Source organism: Aspergillus lentulus (genome assembly GCF_001445615.1).
Source record: "Aspergillus lentulus DNA, contig: Alt12, strain: IFM 54703, whole genome shotgun sequence".
Taxonomy (NCBI): domain Eukaryota; kingdom Fungi; phylum Ascomycota; class Eurotiomycetes; order Eurotiales; family Aspergillaceae; genus Aspergillus; species Aspergillus lentulus.
The window spans coordinates 2618343-2635732 of record NW_028322115.1 but is presented as its reverse complement, the minus strand read 5'-3'; the positions used below and the strand labels follow the sequence as shown (position 1 = coordinate 2635732).

At 50.2% G+C, this 17390-nt stretch overlaps 5 protein-coding genes across 5 annotated transcripts; 3 read left to right on the top strand and 2 right to left on the bottom strand.

Annotated features, from left to right (window-relative positions):
• Window positions 1–2234: 2234 nt before the first annotated feature.
• Window positions 2235–3175, top strand: ALT_6782 (mitochondrial 54S ribosomal protein mL57; the record flags this gene model as incomplete). Its single annotated transcript, XM_033561011.1, has 3 exons — window positions 2235–2625; window positions 2698–2930; window positions 3020–3175. The coding sequence occupies 3 exons, from the start codon at window positions 2235–2237 to the stop codon at window positions 3173–3175; spliced, it is 780 nt and encodes a 259-aa protein (XP_033416902.1).
• An 874-nt stretch (window positions 3176–4049) lies between these two features.
• Window positions 4050–5852, top strand: ALT_6781 (AP-1 complex subunit mu; the record flags this gene model as incomplete). Its single annotated transcript, XM_033561012.2, has 6 exons — window positions 4050–4088; window positions 4159–4287; window positions 4480–4709; window positions 4782–5271; window positions 5334–5705; window positions 5772–5852. 6 exons carry the CDS (start codon window positions 4050–4052, stop codon window positions 5850–5852), a joined length of 1341 nt encoding a protein of 446 aa, XP_033416903.1.
• Window positions 5853–6397: 545 nt separating this feature from the next.
• ALT_6780 (Rag GTPase GTR1) lies at window positions 6398–7482 on the bottom strand (the record flags this gene model as incomplete). The annotated part of the gene is made up of 2 exons (XM_033561013.2): window positions 6398–7214; window positions 7289–7482. The coding sequence occupies 2 exons, from the start codon at window positions 7480–7482 to the stop codon at window positions 6398–6400; spliced, it is 1011 nt and encodes a 336-aa protein (XP_033416904.1).
• Window positions 7483–8415: 933 nt separating this feature from the next.
• ALT_6779 (URC4/urg3 family protein) lies at window positions 8416–10112 on the bottom strand (the record flags this gene model as incomplete). The annotated part of the gene is made up of 4 exons (XM_033561014.2): window positions 8416–8499; window positions 8561–9153; window positions 9215–9704; window positions 9774–10112. 4 exons carry the CDS (start codon window positions 10110–10112, stop codon window positions 8416–8418), a joined length of 1506 nt encoding a protein of 501 aa, XP_033416905.1.
• A 4259-nt stretch (window positions 10113–14371) lies between these two features.
• On the top strand, window positions 14372–17129 carry ALT_6778 (UBA/TS-N domain protein; the record flags this gene model as incomplete). The annotated part of the gene is made up of 2 exons (XM_033561015.2): window positions 14372–16975; window positions 17028–17129. The coding sequence occupies 2 exons, from the start codon at window positions 14372–14374 to the stop codon at window positions 17127–17129; spliced, it is 2706 nt and encodes a 901-aa protein (XP_033416906.2).
• Window positions 17130–17390: the final 261 nt, after the last annotated feature.

Genomic DNA, 17390 nt, shown 5'->3' with positions numbered 1-17390 from the left:
CCCAATTTGTTAGACAGCTTGCCTACATTCCATCTTCTTCGTCCCTCATAGCTTCCGCTGGCGAGCAACTGCGGAGCTTGGGCGCTACCAGAAGATGCTCAACGCCATTACATATGTCAGAGCGCACTCTTGCTGTCCCGAACCATGGCAACCCCAGGATGCAGATCCCGACTTGGTAGTGACACCGGCGGATTTGGGGATATTGATCGTCGCGGCTTGTTGCATAGTAACGCATTTTGAGCCGAACGTTATCAATCAGATCAACACCGATGCTTTAATTAAACAAGCTGGGGTGATGAAATTTGTTTCTGGAAGCATCTTACCCCGATGAAGAAGTTTCCCTATCCAGATGTCTGAGGAGGTCCGAGATCGGTCACTCTGCTTGGCTGAGAACCTACTTCTACTGGGCAAGAGAACGTAGAGTCAGTCTAGGCCTGCCAGGATCGATCATCATGGAGCTAGCGTCTGAGGCAAACAATCCACCTGCTGGGCCTTCCTTTTCGACAACCCATCATTAACATAATATCTAAATGACCGCGATATCTCGCTGTCTGGCTCTGGAGCAAGCTCAGAATGAGAACTCTCCAATGAATTGCCTAGGAAATGACGGTGTTTCTGGGGGTACAAATGAACCTTCTGCGCGACTCAAAACACTTGAATCAAAGCATGATCACTACATCTGAACACGTGGACAAGCTCCATTCTCCCTGGGGGTCGCACCCGTCAGAAAAAATATCAGCAAAAGTGGGCGAGAAAGTGGGCTTGCGATCAAGCAGTCTATGTTCAAATAACAAGAGGTGAATTGGATCATTGCCTTCACTGAAGCCGTCTTACAATTGTAGCCCGCACACCGGTCTGTTAGCAATATAGCTGGCTGAATGATGTCTGAAGGAACTGCCCTCAAGGAGAGGACTTGTCGCACAACGTTGGTGTGGGAGAGCTGGGTTCCGGGTTCTCTACTCCTCAGCAACCCGCTGGGAGAAGAACCATCTACAGGAGGACATCTCCTAGCCCAGTTGAGGGGTTCTGCGGATTACCTTCTGCAAGTCAATTCACCAAAGATCACAACATGCTCTAGCTCATCGATCAAGCTGAATGTTTTAAGCTTATTCTGGCTTCGCAGTGTGACCAAGCAAATGATGTTCTAGAAAAGTGTTTAATTCACGGGTGGCTGCGAGTCAGCTTCCGACGTCCCTGCTTGACTTGCGAGTGCAGTGTGACCTGGATCAGATGCGCCGGTAATTTGAAGTGCTTACCAGGGTACTCCTTGTTCATTGAGTGCTTACCGCTCTTTCACCCTACATTGACGCCGTCATTTCCCGATACTTCGCCGCATAGGACCCAGGAGGCCTCATTGACTGGTTGGGATGATATACCCATTATAAGCTCTTCGACTATTTTGTGATCTAGCAATAGAAGCATTCCAAGCCGAAGCTGATCTGGCTTGCAGTGAGACTCTTAAGGTCTGAAAGAGTCATCATATGAAGCTGGACTTCCTGAGTCAATCTTATTCTAAGCTAGATATTTGGAGCCAAGGCCTAATGGTCAACAACGATCCAAGTCATCTCACATTGGGAAAACAATAACGTTGCTTCCTGAAGAGATCCATTGAATGTGTAAGATGGGATTGAACAAAGTCTTGGACACGTACGCAAGCCTGTCGAAGCAGGACACACTGCTTGATATTGGACCCTCAGTGTCGTAGTGAAGGATCTCTTCGGCAGTCTGTTTGCTTTCTTGATTAAGACAGTACTTTCAATCGCCTCATAAATGTCGAAATGAGCGATGAGAGTACGGCGGCGCAACCACAGACTCGTCTTCAGAGATGCCAATAGCCCTTTGACTGATGTACTGGTACGTCTTGTGGACCGCCGCTTCGATGTCGAACCAGGCTAGCTTCTCATTTACGACTGCGATCGTCCAGGAGGAAGCTGCGCAAATTCGAGAACTTGTGTCTAACTGCATCAGTTCACATTTCCATAACAATAGATCAAAGCGAACAATGCGAATGCAGCAAGGAAGTTGGGATAGCATTTGGTGGTTTGACCTGAAGATCCGATAACTATTTACTGTACCTACCCGCGCTATCCATTTTGGGACTAGCGTCATATCTCCGAATTCTTCCATCTGCAACTCCGACTCTTGCTGGATTATCGCTACAAAAAAAGAACCGGACAGGTGGATTGCCACGGTTTACAGTTTCCACAGCCCGGGGACTTCATTTTGCAAAGACAATGGCATCTTTGACATCCGCCCGAGCGGCCAGGACTGCTCTTTGCTCTGCATGTCGCTTCGCTTGTCCCAGCACGACCGTTGGACCTGCTACAGTCATCGCCAGGCGCGGACTGTCGACAGCAACCGAGCAAGCACCAGTCGACACTGCTGATAAGCCGCGATGGTCCTATACTCCTCCAAGCGCAAAAGCTCCCTTCAGTCTGCGATTCGATTCTAAGAGACGAGAGTTTCCCGTCAATTCAGACCCGAAAACTCTCGACCAATTCTACATTCGCATGCTGGGCGCCGATGGCGACAAGGTTCTCTCAGAGGAAGTAAAGTGGCTGGCTGTGACACATAAGAGCTTCGACCAAGGACGAAGAGGCTTCAATGATCGCTTGGCCTTCCTAGGTGCGCATACTGGATTCCCATCCGTCGGATGAGACGGTAGCTCGCAGGCGACTAATTCTGCTGTTGCAATAGGGAAACGGATCGTACAACTACAGGCCTCTCTGGCTTTAGTGCAGAACCCCGGAAATGCCAGCAGCTCAACCACTCCTGATTCCTTCGGTCGTGAACCCTTTGCCCACCCGGCCCTGGAGGGCCTGAAGAACCTCTCACCTAGCACGAAGAGCTTCCTCACAAGCAAGCCGAAGCTCGCAGAGCTCGCGCAGAAGTACGAGTTGCAGAAGGTCCTGAGGTGGAGTCCTCGAAAGGTGAGAATGGTGTCTCTTACAGTTTTTGCTCATCCTCGCCCTTCCGAGTAATTGACCGCGTACTTGCTGACACGGGTCATTTCTTCCAGCCAAACAACCTCGCCAGCTCTGGAATGGAGCTTGTGCTTGCCCATACCATGTATGCAATTATCGGTGCTATTGCCCTCGAGAAGGGCGGACACGTCGCCAACAAGGTGGCACGAGAACGGGTATTAGAACCTCTAGGTCTTAAGACGACAGCTTAAAATCGGGATTTCGTTACTGGGAAATGGCCGCAGGAGCATTATCAGGGCGTTGTTTCCATTTGTTTTCCTTTCTTGTCTCCGTCTCGGATGTTCCTTGTATGTGTTGGGGGCTCTCCTCTTCCACCGTATATGTACTTTTATTACGACTTGTGCTATATCACTGCAAATACCAGAGCTCTTCGTTGTCGAATATACTTCGTTATGCGAAAGACCCCAGGAAACCATCAAGATCAATTTGAACACAAGGAATGTACGGTCCCTCTGACGCCGCCCGAGTAACAGTAAGAAAAATACCCGGCCAGCTCTTATGGAACCCTCATTACGATTTCAGTCTTCGCACCTCTGTATCGCAAGTCAACCATGGAGGCCTGCAGACCATTGTGAACAAAATGTTACAATGGCCGCAGAAATTACACGAAGCAATTTGTGCTGCCTTGCACTGTCTATTGGGAGCGTAGAGAAGAAAAAGGAAAAAGTAGAGAGAAAAATCCGAAGCAGCGAAATATAAACCCTTTCCCCGGGAGGGCCGCTAAGCTTCTTCGGGACTTGGCGTGGGGCTGAGATTGAGTTCCTGAAAATTAAGGTGTTGACGGGCTGGACTACGACCCCAAATGGGCATCATCTTTATCCTGCACCGATCTCCTGGACTCGCTTTCCCTCGGATTCTGCTATCATCGGGTTCATTGTTCTGCTTGGCTGGTCTGTTATAGCTCCAGCTCTTTATCAGCGTACTCTTGCCGAACCTTGACCCCTGAGAGCAGAATGTGGCATATTGGACTTGCTGGCCTCTACAGTTGAAACCCGCTCCCATCGATTCCCTGACACAATTGGCGTTCATACTATCGCCTAACCACTACCGCTCTCTACCTGCACAATGGCTTCCGCTGTATTCTTCTTGGACCTGAAGGGCAAGGTGAGCAATGCGCCTTAGTATCCTTATTTCTCGACAGGCCTGGAACGCGCAAAACTGACCGCTCGAGTAGACCCTTTTAGCCCGCAACTACCGTGGAGACATTCCCATGTCCGCAGTCGAGAAGTTCCCCATCCTCCTTAGCGAAGCCGAAGAAGAAAGCTCCGCCGTCCCTCCATGTTTCTCCCATGAAGGAATCAATGTATGTGAGACTCCTGCGAACCTGCACTGCGTGGCCTTCGGAGCATTCCCCGCTCCCCGCAGCGCACCTTTTCCCCTATTCGAACCAGCGACTTTGGGTGGAGGAGGTACGGGGAGTGTCGGATATGGCTGTGTCATCTTTATATGATTATATCAAGTGAAAAAGTGCTGAGACATGGTGCCTCCGCTCTAGTACCTCTACATTCGTCACAGCAATCTCTACATCCTCGCCCTAACCAAGAGAAATACCAATGCCACCGAGATCCTCCTCTTCCTCCACAAGATTGTGGAAGTCTTTACAGAATATTTCAAGGTCCTGGAGGAAGAGAGTATTCGCGACAACTTCGTCATCATTTACGAGCTGCTGGACGAGATGATGGACTTTGGCTACCCGCAGACAACAGAGAGCAAGATCTTGCAAGAGTAAGTGGCCGTGGGCAGAGATGTGGATTTGCGCAGGATCAGTGACTGATTATATGCCTTTCCTTACCGCAGATATATTACACAAGAGTCACACAAGCTTGAGATTCAAGCCCGACCACCTATCGCCGTCACAAACGCCGTCTCCTGGCGAAGTGAGGGCATTCGCTATCGCAAGAACGAAGTCTTCCTTGATGTTGTTGAATCTCTCAATCTCCTGGTATCAGCGTCCGGAAACGTTTTGCGCTCGGAGATTCTGGGTGCTATTAAGATGAAGTGTTACCTGAGTGGTATGCCGGAGCTGCGGTTAGGCCTCAACGACAAGGTTATGTTTGAAACAACTGGCCGCGCTACACGAGGCAAGGCGGTCGAAATGGAGGACGTCAAATTCCACCAGTGCGTCCGACTTTCCAGATTCGAGAACGACCGGACTATCAGCTTTATTCCGCCGGACGGAGAGTTTGAACTTATGAGCTACCGTCTCAACACGCAGGTCAAGCCTCTAATCTGGGTAGAGTGTCTGGTCGAATCACATTCGGGCTCCCGAATGGAATATATGTTGAAGGTAAGGGTTCCACTCAAAGACGCAAAGCCTTATAGTAGCATTTGACTGACTCCCCTCGAAAGGCCAAAGCACAATTCAAGCGTCGCAGCACTGCAAACAATGTAGAAATCCTTGTCCCCGTGCCAGAAGACGCAGACTCCCCCCGGTTCCGCACCAACATTGGAAGCGTCCACTACGCGCCCGAAAAGTCAGCGATCATCTGGAAGATCAAGCAATTCGGTGGAGGGAAGGAGTTCCTCATGCGCGCAGAACTCGGCCTGCCGTCCGTCAAGGGCGACGACGAGCACGGCGGAGGCATGACTGGAGGCTTCGGAGGCAGCATGGGCGGCACCGGGCAAGGCAAAGCCAAGCGGCCCATCAACGTCAAATTTGAAATTCCCTACTTCACCACTAGTGGTATCCAAGTGCGGTACCTGAAGATCACAGAGCCCAAGGTATGTCCAGTTGAAACGACTCCCCGTTAATTAGATATCAAATGCTAATCTAATCTTTTGTTGCAGTTGCAATATCCCTCCCTTCCTTGGGTTCGATACATTACGCAGTCTGGCGATATCGCTGTCCGTATGCCCGATGTACAATGATTTCAAGCGTCGTGTTAGCTCAAATAGACATTTTTCTTTCTTTTCTGTCCCAGGCCAATATGTCGGGTGGCTACCTAGGTAGAGCCTGTCTCCCAGTCTACAGCTGCTGCACCCTCAATAATGACTATACTCCCAACTAGTTTATTTGACCCACCTCTAAAGCAGCAGGGGTCAAATGACGATCAAGCCTATATGACCAAGAGCTCGCGTGATCGTATGCCGAGCATTCGACTGGTTCCATCTGGAGGCTAAAGAGAGAAGTTGTACCAATATGCAAATAATGTCCGACGATAGATGTGATTTAGATTCGACGAACACTGGCAATTGTCCTTACGAAATGCCACGATTTGGGTATCTTATACAGAAAAGAAAACGCATCACTCTCAACCGGAACGCCGTCATCCCAGTACTTTTGGGCATACCAGGTGTAGCTGTATTGTTCGCATCGCAGCGCGTAGGCCGGAGCCAGACTTGGGCCAGATCACCGTTTGCCGTATCAGAAACTACAGAACCACTCTGGCTGTGTGTGGCTTGAGCGTGCTAGCTCAAGCTGTGACACCATTGGCCATCCTCGCTTCCGGAGAGTCCGATGCTGGGAGCGGGAACCCATCCCCGTAGCCTGCCGCTGCGGCCTTGGAGAAGCCTTCCCGGGCCAACATGGTATTCAGGACGGCACAGTTGTACGCTGCTTCGCCTGGTGGGACAACCATGAAGATATATGTATTGTCCGTGAAGCGGCCGAGGAAGACGTTGAATTGCGGGGTCTTGGTGTGCATGACCAAAAAACCGGCTGTGGCTGGTGTCGTGTGCGTATTGCGGGCAGCGCAGTGCTTGAAAGCCTTCATAATATTTGAGAGGCGCTCGTGCCGATCGTAGATGGGATTCATGTCACCGATCTCGGATGAGACAGAGGTCACGGTTAGGAAAGTCGAGCGCTCGAAGAGGATGACCTCCTCCGCATCGATTCTCTTCGCGAACGCGGTGAGAAACCGCTCGATGACGGTCAGGTTCGGGATGAGCTTGTGGACGATCCCTGCCCATGCCTTGTAGAGTGACTGGTCCCAGATGCTGCTGCCAAAGGTATCGATTGCGAACTGTTCCGAGCGGCTCCGGATCAGCGCCGAACGTTCCTCGTAGATACGCTGGCGGTGCTCGGCCTGGATGAGGTCCATTTTGTGTACTAGGCAGAAAACGTGTGCATTGGGACTGTACTCTTTCAGGGCACCGATGATGGCGTTGTATGTGTCGAGGTCGCGTTCGACCTCCCGCGATTCAATGTCGAACACATAGATGAGCACCGCGACGTCAGAAAAGATATTCCCTCGTTGCGAGGCGAGGTAGGTCTCCATGAACGCATCTTGCCTGTTGACTCGTTGACGTGCGCATTAGCTATCAGGCCAACCTCTAAGAAGAACTCGGAAAGACAGCAAACTCACCCTCCGCAATCCCAGAGATTGAGAGTCAAATTCCCCATGAACTTGACATGGCTGTGCTCCACATCAATGGTAGCCCCAAGCCGCCGTACATCCTTCGCAACATAGTTGCTGAATATGATGGAACGCATAGACGACTTCCCCGAACCACTCTTCCCCATCAACAGCACCTTTCTCTTCTTCTTACGTTGATCCATTCTTGATTCTTGAACCGTTCGCTGCGCTGCACTAGGTTGGCAACAGTACCCCGCAATCTACGGGTATCGAGGTTGCTTGAAGACGGGGGAAACGGCAGCGCTATCGTGTGGAGTGCAAGTTCTGCAGGTCCCTCATATACATATGTGCGAATGGACTTTGTGTGTACGGGACGAACGAGACAATGAATGGGGTCTTGGGATTATTGGCTGATGGAGATGGCGGGATGACCAGCCTCCGTCATTGCATCGGCGTCATTCGTTTGGGTCAACGATGATCCGAATAGGTCACGTGCACTACATTACAGAGAACAGAGAACAGCATAAAGGTACAGTCTGTCTTCCTCGGGGGCTGTAGCTCTCTCGATTAAAGAGAAATACTTTGTTCCAATGAATCATTTGAGTGGATTCCAATCACCAGTGAAGTGATTGTAGATTCCACCTATACGATTCACCTCCGCAGAATGCTCATCTAGGAGTGAGACAATACAACCCTAGTGGATTCAAAGACAGTCTGATGATGTCCTTGTCTCTGCATATCTCAAGAATTCTGAGCGCCTAACTGCTCATTGCAATGGTTCTTGAAGCGTCCAATTCAGTTTCAATATGAAGATGGAGTAGGAAAACCAGGCAAAGGCCGTAACATCGTCAGTGCTTTTACCCATATCCACCATGAAAAGAAAGAGCACAGAGAACATAATCATAACATGGTCAGAAATGTATCTAGACGAGAAGTAGAAATATATATAGGTAAGGTAGCGTCACCGAAGCTAATACGCACATAACAAAGTGCGTATGCACAAACAAGTCAAGGGGTGATAGAAGACATATAGCATCTGGTCAGGTCATCAAGAAGTCGTCAAGGCTACGCAAGTCATCAGGTGTGGAGACTAGAAGCTGGCGGGTATGGGAAGGGTCGCAAATGTATGCTTGCGCTCAGAACACCGTGCCATCGGAGAGAATCATAATCGGAGGTTCTTTGGTGTTTGGTCGGGAGACCTCTGCTATTTCACGGCCGCCCTGTACAGAATTCATTAGAAAATCAATTTCGAGGGGAGACTACGACTTCAAGGTAGCGTACCTTCCATGAGCCAGCTTCGAGCATCTGTGCAAGGGTCAATTGTTCCTCGCCTCTCAATCCCAGTTGATTGTTCACTTCCATGAGAAGGTCATCCAAGAATCCGACGGTAACGGCACGCCATTCGACCACCACATCGTCATCGGCCGCGAAAAGTGGGACTACCTCCACGTTTGGCTGGCCCTTGATCTGAGCGTTCTGTTTGTATGCTGCGATGCCGCGCTGCAGGTCGGCATCTTTGAGAGCTAACAACCCCATGTCAATGAGGAGGCCGCCATTTCGATATTCAGGAAGTCCAGTTAGGAGGTCGCTGCCAGCGATGTGGATGTTCAGCAACTTGGCCATGGGTACCATGATTGAGTAGCAAAGCCATTGCGTAAGCTTGTGGAAGGGTACGATGCTCTCCCACGGCTGTGCTGGAGGAGACTGGGGCATGCTTGAGCAGACCCAAGCATCTCCGAGAGAAACGCCATCAACTTGGGTTCTCGAAGGCGGCCAAATTGATGCGAATCCATCCATGAGGACCGTCCACAATGTCGTGATGGGAACAATGGGTACAGACGAGGCAAGCGTAGATGGATGGGAAAGCAAGTAGTCTAGACGCACACAATGTTACCAGATAGTTCGCTCACGTATCTGATCAGCGGGAAAACTTACCGAGCATGTTCCCTGGCCGAGCGTCTACGCCAAAGAACTCTTGGTTGTTCAGGGCCTCAGACAGCCTCATCAGCAGTCCAGCACGTCCTTCAAGCCCTGCCAGTTGATTATGTTCAGAATGCTGCATTCCTCTAGCCAATACCTCCACCGTGATCTTCTTTAAGCCCGCACCGTCGACCTGGCATGGTTCCGTGGGATCACTACTGAACAAGCCGCTCTTGAACATCTCCAGAGTGGCCACCGCCAATCCCTCGCTGCGAGAATAAACCTTGCCAGACTCTTTTGATTTGTACGACCACTTTGTCCCTGCACCAGCATCGAGAAGGACGGAGACCACGAAAAGGTCAATCAGACGCCGTGTCCGTTCCTGCGCATCAATTGTGCTAGGCCAAGACTGAAGCAATTGATTCACACGGGGCCTCCCGCCAACGTCAAAATGCTGCCAGCGACCGTGGGGTGGTATGGATGCATAATCCGGCGCATAGTCTCTCTGAGGAAAGGTCAATGTCAGCTATAACCCAAGCACCGCATGGTTCGAGGACGCAGAGAAGGCGCGTACTTTGATGATCGACACAATATACGAAGCTGTTGCCTTGAATTTGGTCATATCGACATCGAAGTGCTTCAGTCTGTTCTTCTTTGCCTTGTCGAAAATGATGCGAGACCGCTCACGGACAGCATGGATGCTTCGAAGGTAAGCTGCAGGATCCAATGCCGGATCCGGGGGTCTGGCAATTGGAAGCTCTGGGATCGAAGCTGGCAGTCCACTTCCTTTGTATCCGGGGGACCTCAACGATGCATTCGACGTGCGAGCACTGTTGACAGAAGCGAAAGAATCCTGCTCATCCTTATCACTCTGAATAGAGTTCTTCGAGTCCTTGCGCTTGAAGAGACCCATGGCGAAGGGAGGTACACGGGGTTGATTGTCGATGGCCGATGAGGAAACCGGGCAGTCGTCGTCTAGCGTCTCCAGAAGAGAGGGAGCGGAACACTGGTGAAAAGGAATTAGACTGGCGAGTATCTAGAGTGAGGTTGATTTTCGAGAAAGCAAAAGGCGCAAGACAGAGATCGGTCAAATTTCACTGAAGGGGAAAGGAGACAGTGCACATCGAAAAGATAATGATCTGCGGCCGATACCTGGAGACACGGAGGAAGCGTTTGTTTTGAGAGCTTGTCGCTGGTATGGCTGAGTTGGTGGACGAGTTGCGCCCCCTCGCTGTATTTCCCCTAGGAACGAAAATTTAATTTCGAAAAAGCAACAATAAATAAATAAATATTATAGCATGGGAATAGAGTTAATAATAATAATAATAATGAGATCAATTAAGGCACAAAACCCGGGAAATATAAAGCATAATAAATACGCAGTAAAAATGATAATACTAGTAAAAATCAAGCGGGGCGGGTGGGTGACTCGATCACCTCTGAACGAGAATTCGGCGTGATTAAGGGGACTCAGAGAACTTTAGGTACGATATTGATCATTTTATCTAGCACCATTCAGGACTAGCACTTGTGAGCGTGCAATCACCGTATTCGACCATGGGAGTTGGGAGGTCGACTGGTGGAGAGCTTTGCAATTTTGCAAAGGAGCAAAGAGCAAAGGGAGCAAGGCAGAAAGAAGAACTCAGAAAGAGGCATCCAGCAGACTTCAGGGAAGCCTAAGGTGGTAGTGTTATAGATTATCAAACAGATCCTTTTCATTCATCCTTTTCACTTGACTCCCAACGGGAAGAGGGGTGATTTCTCTGCCCCGCGTAAGACCCGAGTTAAAGGTGTATCCATACTAAGGACAAACTCAAAATGACAGAATTTTACGTTCGCGTTATTTTGTAGTTAAAAGGCTGAATTCAATCTTACTACTTGTCCGCAGTAGGCAGAGTCGATGTTGATATGATTGATGCATTTCTGACTCAGTTATTGTACTACTGCCGGAATAATCAACCCCGCGGAAGTGTCACTGCAGTCCATACTATTATGCTATTCACCTGCTACTTCTGAGTACAGACTACCGGCCTAAAATAATGACGAGGTAGGTACTATGGAGTACTTATAAACAGCTATGTATGACTTTCTTCCAAATTACCTAGGTACACTCGTAGAAGGTACTGTACAAGTACAACACAATACTAGTAGTACCAGTAAGTATTCATCGCAAGTATCCAGTGTCCACCTTATTAGGTTACTTTTACTACGTATGCCATTAGCACCTCACTTTCTTTTGCCCACAACAGTTTAGCGACAACTTCCAAGGGGAGCCGGTATGAGCACGGACAGCCAGGTGGACAAGGCCGACAAGGATGATTTATCATTTATGGCACTTCTCCGTATTTGGACTATCTATCTAGATATGGGTCAGGATTCAGGAGTCATTCGCCATTCAAACCGGTCCGGATCTTTTCCTCTTCTCCCCTTCGCCCCAAGGGTGCGGAAAGCGGATCTAGATTTCTGGCCGGTCCGGATCCTTAGACTACCTACTTTCCAACACTTCCATTTTTGGTGGCTGGTGTGTTATCATCGCCACCATCTCGCACCCTATGCTTCTTAGTCTCGACACATGTCCTAGATAGTATATTCTGCGACCTACATAATAATAACAACTATCTACGCGAGAAACTGACTACTGAGCGACGAAATGCCATTGTTATATGCAAATTGCAAGCCCCACAAATACTTGACGCCACTGGCTATGGGCCAAGTAAGTCAATAATATGCACAACCCACATGCTGGCCGGAAGCTACTTGAATCTCCCTTCTTATTCTTCTTGTTGCTATCATTATTGTCGACAAGAATAGCTCAACCTTTCCACTCGTTAGACTGGATGAGTGGCAAACAATAATAGCTTTGTGTTTACTTTGATCCTGATGATCATGCTTGGACTTAACGGCCGAAGCACACTGTTCAGCAGACCCACTGTGAATCCAGATAGCGGGCCATAGCCTGTAGACTCTAGAGAACGGACTACAGAGTATAGCGGTATGTATTATACCATCAACTTTGTATCTTATCTAGTTTATATGTTGTTTTGCATTGCGGGAATAGCTTGTATGCGGCGTTACTCTCCTTGTACCCTTCTGGTTTATTAATAATAATCCGTCTGAGACCATGTACAAAGGCCAGGGTGATATGTGATAAATCTATGGGCTTCTTCCTGGCCTAGCAGGACTCACAGGCTAACATAGTTGGCTTATTCTTCGCTTTACGACCCCCTTGGACATCCTCTTTAAACCTCAACGCACCGGCGTCAAGATTAGCGCGGGAGACACGATCCTGGCCATACTGCTGGGACTGCTGGGTTTCAAGTTTATTTGTCAATTAATGTCCAAGACTTTCATTTTGGCTTCTGCCTCTGAGGGGTTGTTTTCGACTTGCATGTGCTTCTTAGCTCCTGCTTCTCCGTCGGCTCAGATTCACCCCTCAAGAGGCTCAGCCCGTCAGAACTTTCCATATCAAAAGGGTAAATTATCCGTCTTACTGCTGAGGGGAATCGAATCCGAATGGACGGGCTTTTATTTAGTGTTTTGTGAAATGGGGAGAACACCGAATTGATTTGCTTCGGTCTCGCGCCGTGTTTTTGTTTTAAGCCTGTTACCCCCGCCATTGATTGACCATAGTTCCATCTGCCATTATTGACTAACACTGCAAAGGTCCATCCTGAAAACATGAAACATGTTAGAACGATAGTTTGTCCTTTGCGAGGCACGGCTTTTCTGTCGTCGGCAACAATTGCGAACCTCCTCTCTATTACCTGGGTCGATATGGAAGCATGTAAATGCTTCTGGACGCGGCAAAGTCGATATAATTTCATTAGTAATCATCTTGTGTGATTCATGCAGACCGAGTCTAATGTAGGAACATATGCCATGTCACACCAGGGTATCCATTCTAGTCTTAGTGTCGGAGATGTCCACTCTCTTTCAAACTGCTGGAGGTACTCTGTAGTAGTTGGTGCATGGAACATGATAGTGGCAGACAGACAACTGGCAGCACAAGTCGTTCCTGGCTTTGCACCAATGTCTCCATGCGATTATTCTGTATTTTCGCGTTCTCAAGGATCTTCACAGTCTCACAGAGTCACAGCAGCGTTCGCCTATTGCTTACCGACAGCCAATGAGATGCCTCTTGGTCGACTACTAGACTATTACAAACTCCCTGTACTGCTGATCCCGCACCGTACACTCCGTAGTGCGTGCTGGTTACTGAAAGTGGGACCTAGACTGTCAAGCATCTCCAGCGTCATCTGTCCTTCTGCCAGATCTGACTTTGATAGTATCATTGTGTACCATGGTACCTGATCTTTTAGGTTGGAACGCACCCTAAGTTGGCAATTGGACACTTTGCAATGCCGAATAAAGGGGTTGACAATGAGACTTTTTTTCTCGCCTCACTGGTGATCTGATCATAATCGCATTGTCCTAGTCAATAGTCTCTATGGCATGTCCTCTGCCCAGACAGCCATGTAGGTATGACCGTACCATCAACTTGGTATGGCGTACTCCCTACAACTCTCCACACCTCATCATCAAGCGATGCACTAGGTCCAGGGTTTGAGAGAACCTACCTACGAAGCGTGGATGAGCACCCTTCGTGTCGCACGTTGTTATTAATAATAGAGTAAATCGAGACCCTCTTGAAAGGCTTAAATCGAATCAGTTGCTGTTCGCTAAGGTAGGGTCTGCTAATACTGCTGAGCCATTCATAAGGTAAGGTATCTGGTAGGTACCTAGTGCTGTGGGCACCGGTAACTCTGGTACGGTATGGTAACACACTGAAATGCCGAAGGACTAAGGTAGGTTACTCTGTAGTCCGTTCGAATCTACGAAGAGGTATTACACGTGACAACAGATAATAAATCACGTGATTATTTATAAGCCACATTGACCGCTGGGCAGCCACCTCAGCTGCCTCAGCCACAATTTCGGGTACTATCTACAGGGGGCAATTGACGGCGACATTGCGGAGACAGTAGGTGAAAGGTAGGAAAACACACTGTCTTCGAGGCAGGTTCCTGTTCACTTCGTGCCCAATCAGCTCACTCGGCCCTGGTGGTATTCGATGGTGAGATCAGATCATGGAACGCTCGCATCTACGTCTATCCTTCTCCTAATCCCGTCCCCTCCAGACCTCCGCTTGTCATTCCCCTTCACACAATCACAATGGACGACCTGAACGGACTAAGTTGGACATCCAACTCTTCACAGAGCGCTCAGAAACCCCCGCGTCTGGACTCCGGATTCTCATTTCCCAGTGTGACGCGCAATAACATTTCTGGCCGATCTACCCCCCTCTCTGCCACCGGCCCCTCTCACCCACCGTCCAAGTCGGCGACCCCGGACAACGACAGCTTTGCGAAACTTGTATCCTTTGGTTCGTCAAATGCGAATAAGAAACTATCTCTCCTAGAGCAACAGAAGAGGCTGCAAGAAGAGCGCGCCAGAAAGGAAGCAGAGAATAGGTCCAAGTTTGAATCACAATACGGGGGACAAAATGCCCAGTTCTGGGATAATTTGGAGAGAACCGGGAGCAAGAATCCCTTTGCATCGGCGCAAAGTCCTGTACCGCAGCGAGCTCCCTCTGCCGATGAGGACGATCTTCTTGCTGCTTTCGACGCCTCTGCGCCTGTAGACGCTTCGACGAACTTCCCGATCCCGAGCGCGAGCCCCTCGCCGCAGATCGCGCAGAGCGCATCTACCGCGGCGGCGCAGCTGCACCAGACCGGTGGAATGTCGTTCAACGATGTCGACGACGATCCATTTGGTCTCAATCAGCTAAAGTCGAAGCCAACCGCAACCCCGCAGCCCGCTCAGACCGACGACGATGACTTCCTTGGCTTGCTGGGCAAGCCAGTTTCTGAAGTCTCTCGCCCCGCACCCGAGCCGTCGCCGAAACCCTCATCTCCGGTCATCCATGAGAATCATGCGCCTTCCCCCAAGCCGTCCAATGCTGTTGATCGGGCGATTGCAGAGCTTGTAGACATGGGCTTTCCCGCAGACAAGGCCAGCCAGGCACTACGGGCAACGGCGTCTGGGACCGACGTCCAAGCTGCTGTGAGTTTGCTTCTGACACAGGCACATGAAGAAGCTCGTCAGAAATCGAAAAGTAGAACACCGGCTGTCGATCGTGATTTCGACCATCAGGAACGCAGCAGAGAGCGGAGCCCAAGACAGGACCTTGACGTTCCTTCCTGGATGAGAGAAGAGCAGTCGAGAAGCCGTGCTAGCAATCGGTCCCCAGCATCAACAAGCAAAGATCCGTCACAAATCGCCGCCACTTTTGGTAACAATTTCTTGAAGACTGCGAATTCACTGTGGAAACAGGGGAGCAAAAAGGTTCAGCAGGTCGTTAATGAACTCAACTCTGATCATGATCAGTCACAGCCTCGGTGGCTGAAGGAAGCTTCGGCCCGTCAAGAGCCCTGGCCACGGCCAACTGACAACGACCGGGCTCCTGAAACCTCGCACAGGAAGCCCGAGATTCTAACAGATGAGGCTCTTCTTCTTGAACCTGGGGCTGCTCCCCGGCCGTCTCGCAACCAATCTCGAGTCAGCGAAAGGCCCTCGCAGCGAACGCATAGCAATGGCTTACGGAGCCAACAGTCCCCAGCTGGAGAGGCGCGTACCTCGCAGCCCGCTTTCATGCAGCAGCAGTTGAGAAACGAATCACTGAATCCCAAGTCTCGTGTGTCCAAAAACCTGGTTGAAGAGCAGACGGCGCAAGCGTATGTTAGCCCTGCTAGGAGAAGACGGCCTGCTGCACAACCATCCGCTCCTGAGGCCAATGTCGATTTATTCGATTCTTCTGCACAAACACCGCCAGCCAACCGATCGCGGGCCTCTCCACCCCCAGCGCAACCTTCAAAGCCACCTGCACCAGCAAAACCTCTTCCGGTTCGGCCGAAGGCTCCTGCCCGAGTCGTTCCGCAGCTGTCACAGGAGAGTCTCATGTCGACTCACCGGCATCGTGAGAAAGGTACAGAGGCATACAAAAGAGGTGACTATGCCGCAGCTCACGACGCCTTCACCTCTGCCCTCACTATGCTACCTGATAAGCATCCCATCACGATCGTCATTCGCAGTAACCGTGCAATGACAGCCTTGAAGGTCGGCGAGCCGAAAGTGGCCATCAGTGATGCGGACGCCATCTTGGAGCTGATTGGCCCTTCAAAAGGAGAAGCCGAGACTATTGATCTCGCTAACGGTGAAACGGCAAAGCCAATGAAAGATTTCTATGGCAAAGCCTTGATGCGCAAGGCCGAAGCCTTGGAACAATTGGAGCGCTGGGCCGATGCCGCTCAGGCATGGAGACAGGCAGTCGAGAACGGCCACGGCGGAAGTACTAGTATCCAAGGCCGGAACAGATGCGAAAAAGCTGCTGGCATCAGCAAACCCCCACAGAAACCTTCCGCGCCGGCGAAGCGACCGCCAGCACCCGCTCCGAAGAAGCCGTCGGCTTTGGACGACCTCCAAGGTGGCTCGCCTTCGACTGGCGGATCCTCCGAGGCTGTCAGCCGTTTGCGAGCGGCAAACCAGGCAGCCGAGCGCGCGGACGAGGAGAAATTTGCCCTCGGCGAGAGCGTCGATGCACGGCTAAACGCCTGGAAGGGCGGGAAGCAGGACAACCTTCGCGCGCTGCTCGCTAGCCTGGACACAGTCCTGTGGCCTGAAGCAGGGTGGAAGAAGGTCAACATGTCGGAGTTAATTCTGCCGAATAAAGTCAAGGTGCAGTACATGAAGGGGATTGCCAAGGTGCATCCTGACAAGGTATGTTGTCTTTTGCGGCATTGATGAAGAGACCATAGCTAAGACGAGTCAGATCCCTACCACCGCCACGACCGAGCAGCGTATGATCGCAGGGGCAGTTTTTGGTGTCCTGAACGAAGCCTGGGACAAGTTCAAGGCAGAGAACAATCTCTAAGGCATAGTGCTATTCTTCATCAGGGAGACTTTGAGATGCTCCGGGATGCATGTCTCATGTCTGCTCCTACGATGCTGTGGTTCTGTCCATCTTTACATCACTCATCACTTTAAGCCTGTTTCCTCATTCATACCATTTCTCGGATGCATTGGCATATTCTGGCTGAACATCTTGAGTCTTGCGCTGCGCCCACAGGGTACAATTTCCTTATTCACTGGATCTCATTGTATATATACATTCCCAGATCCCCCAATTTTTATG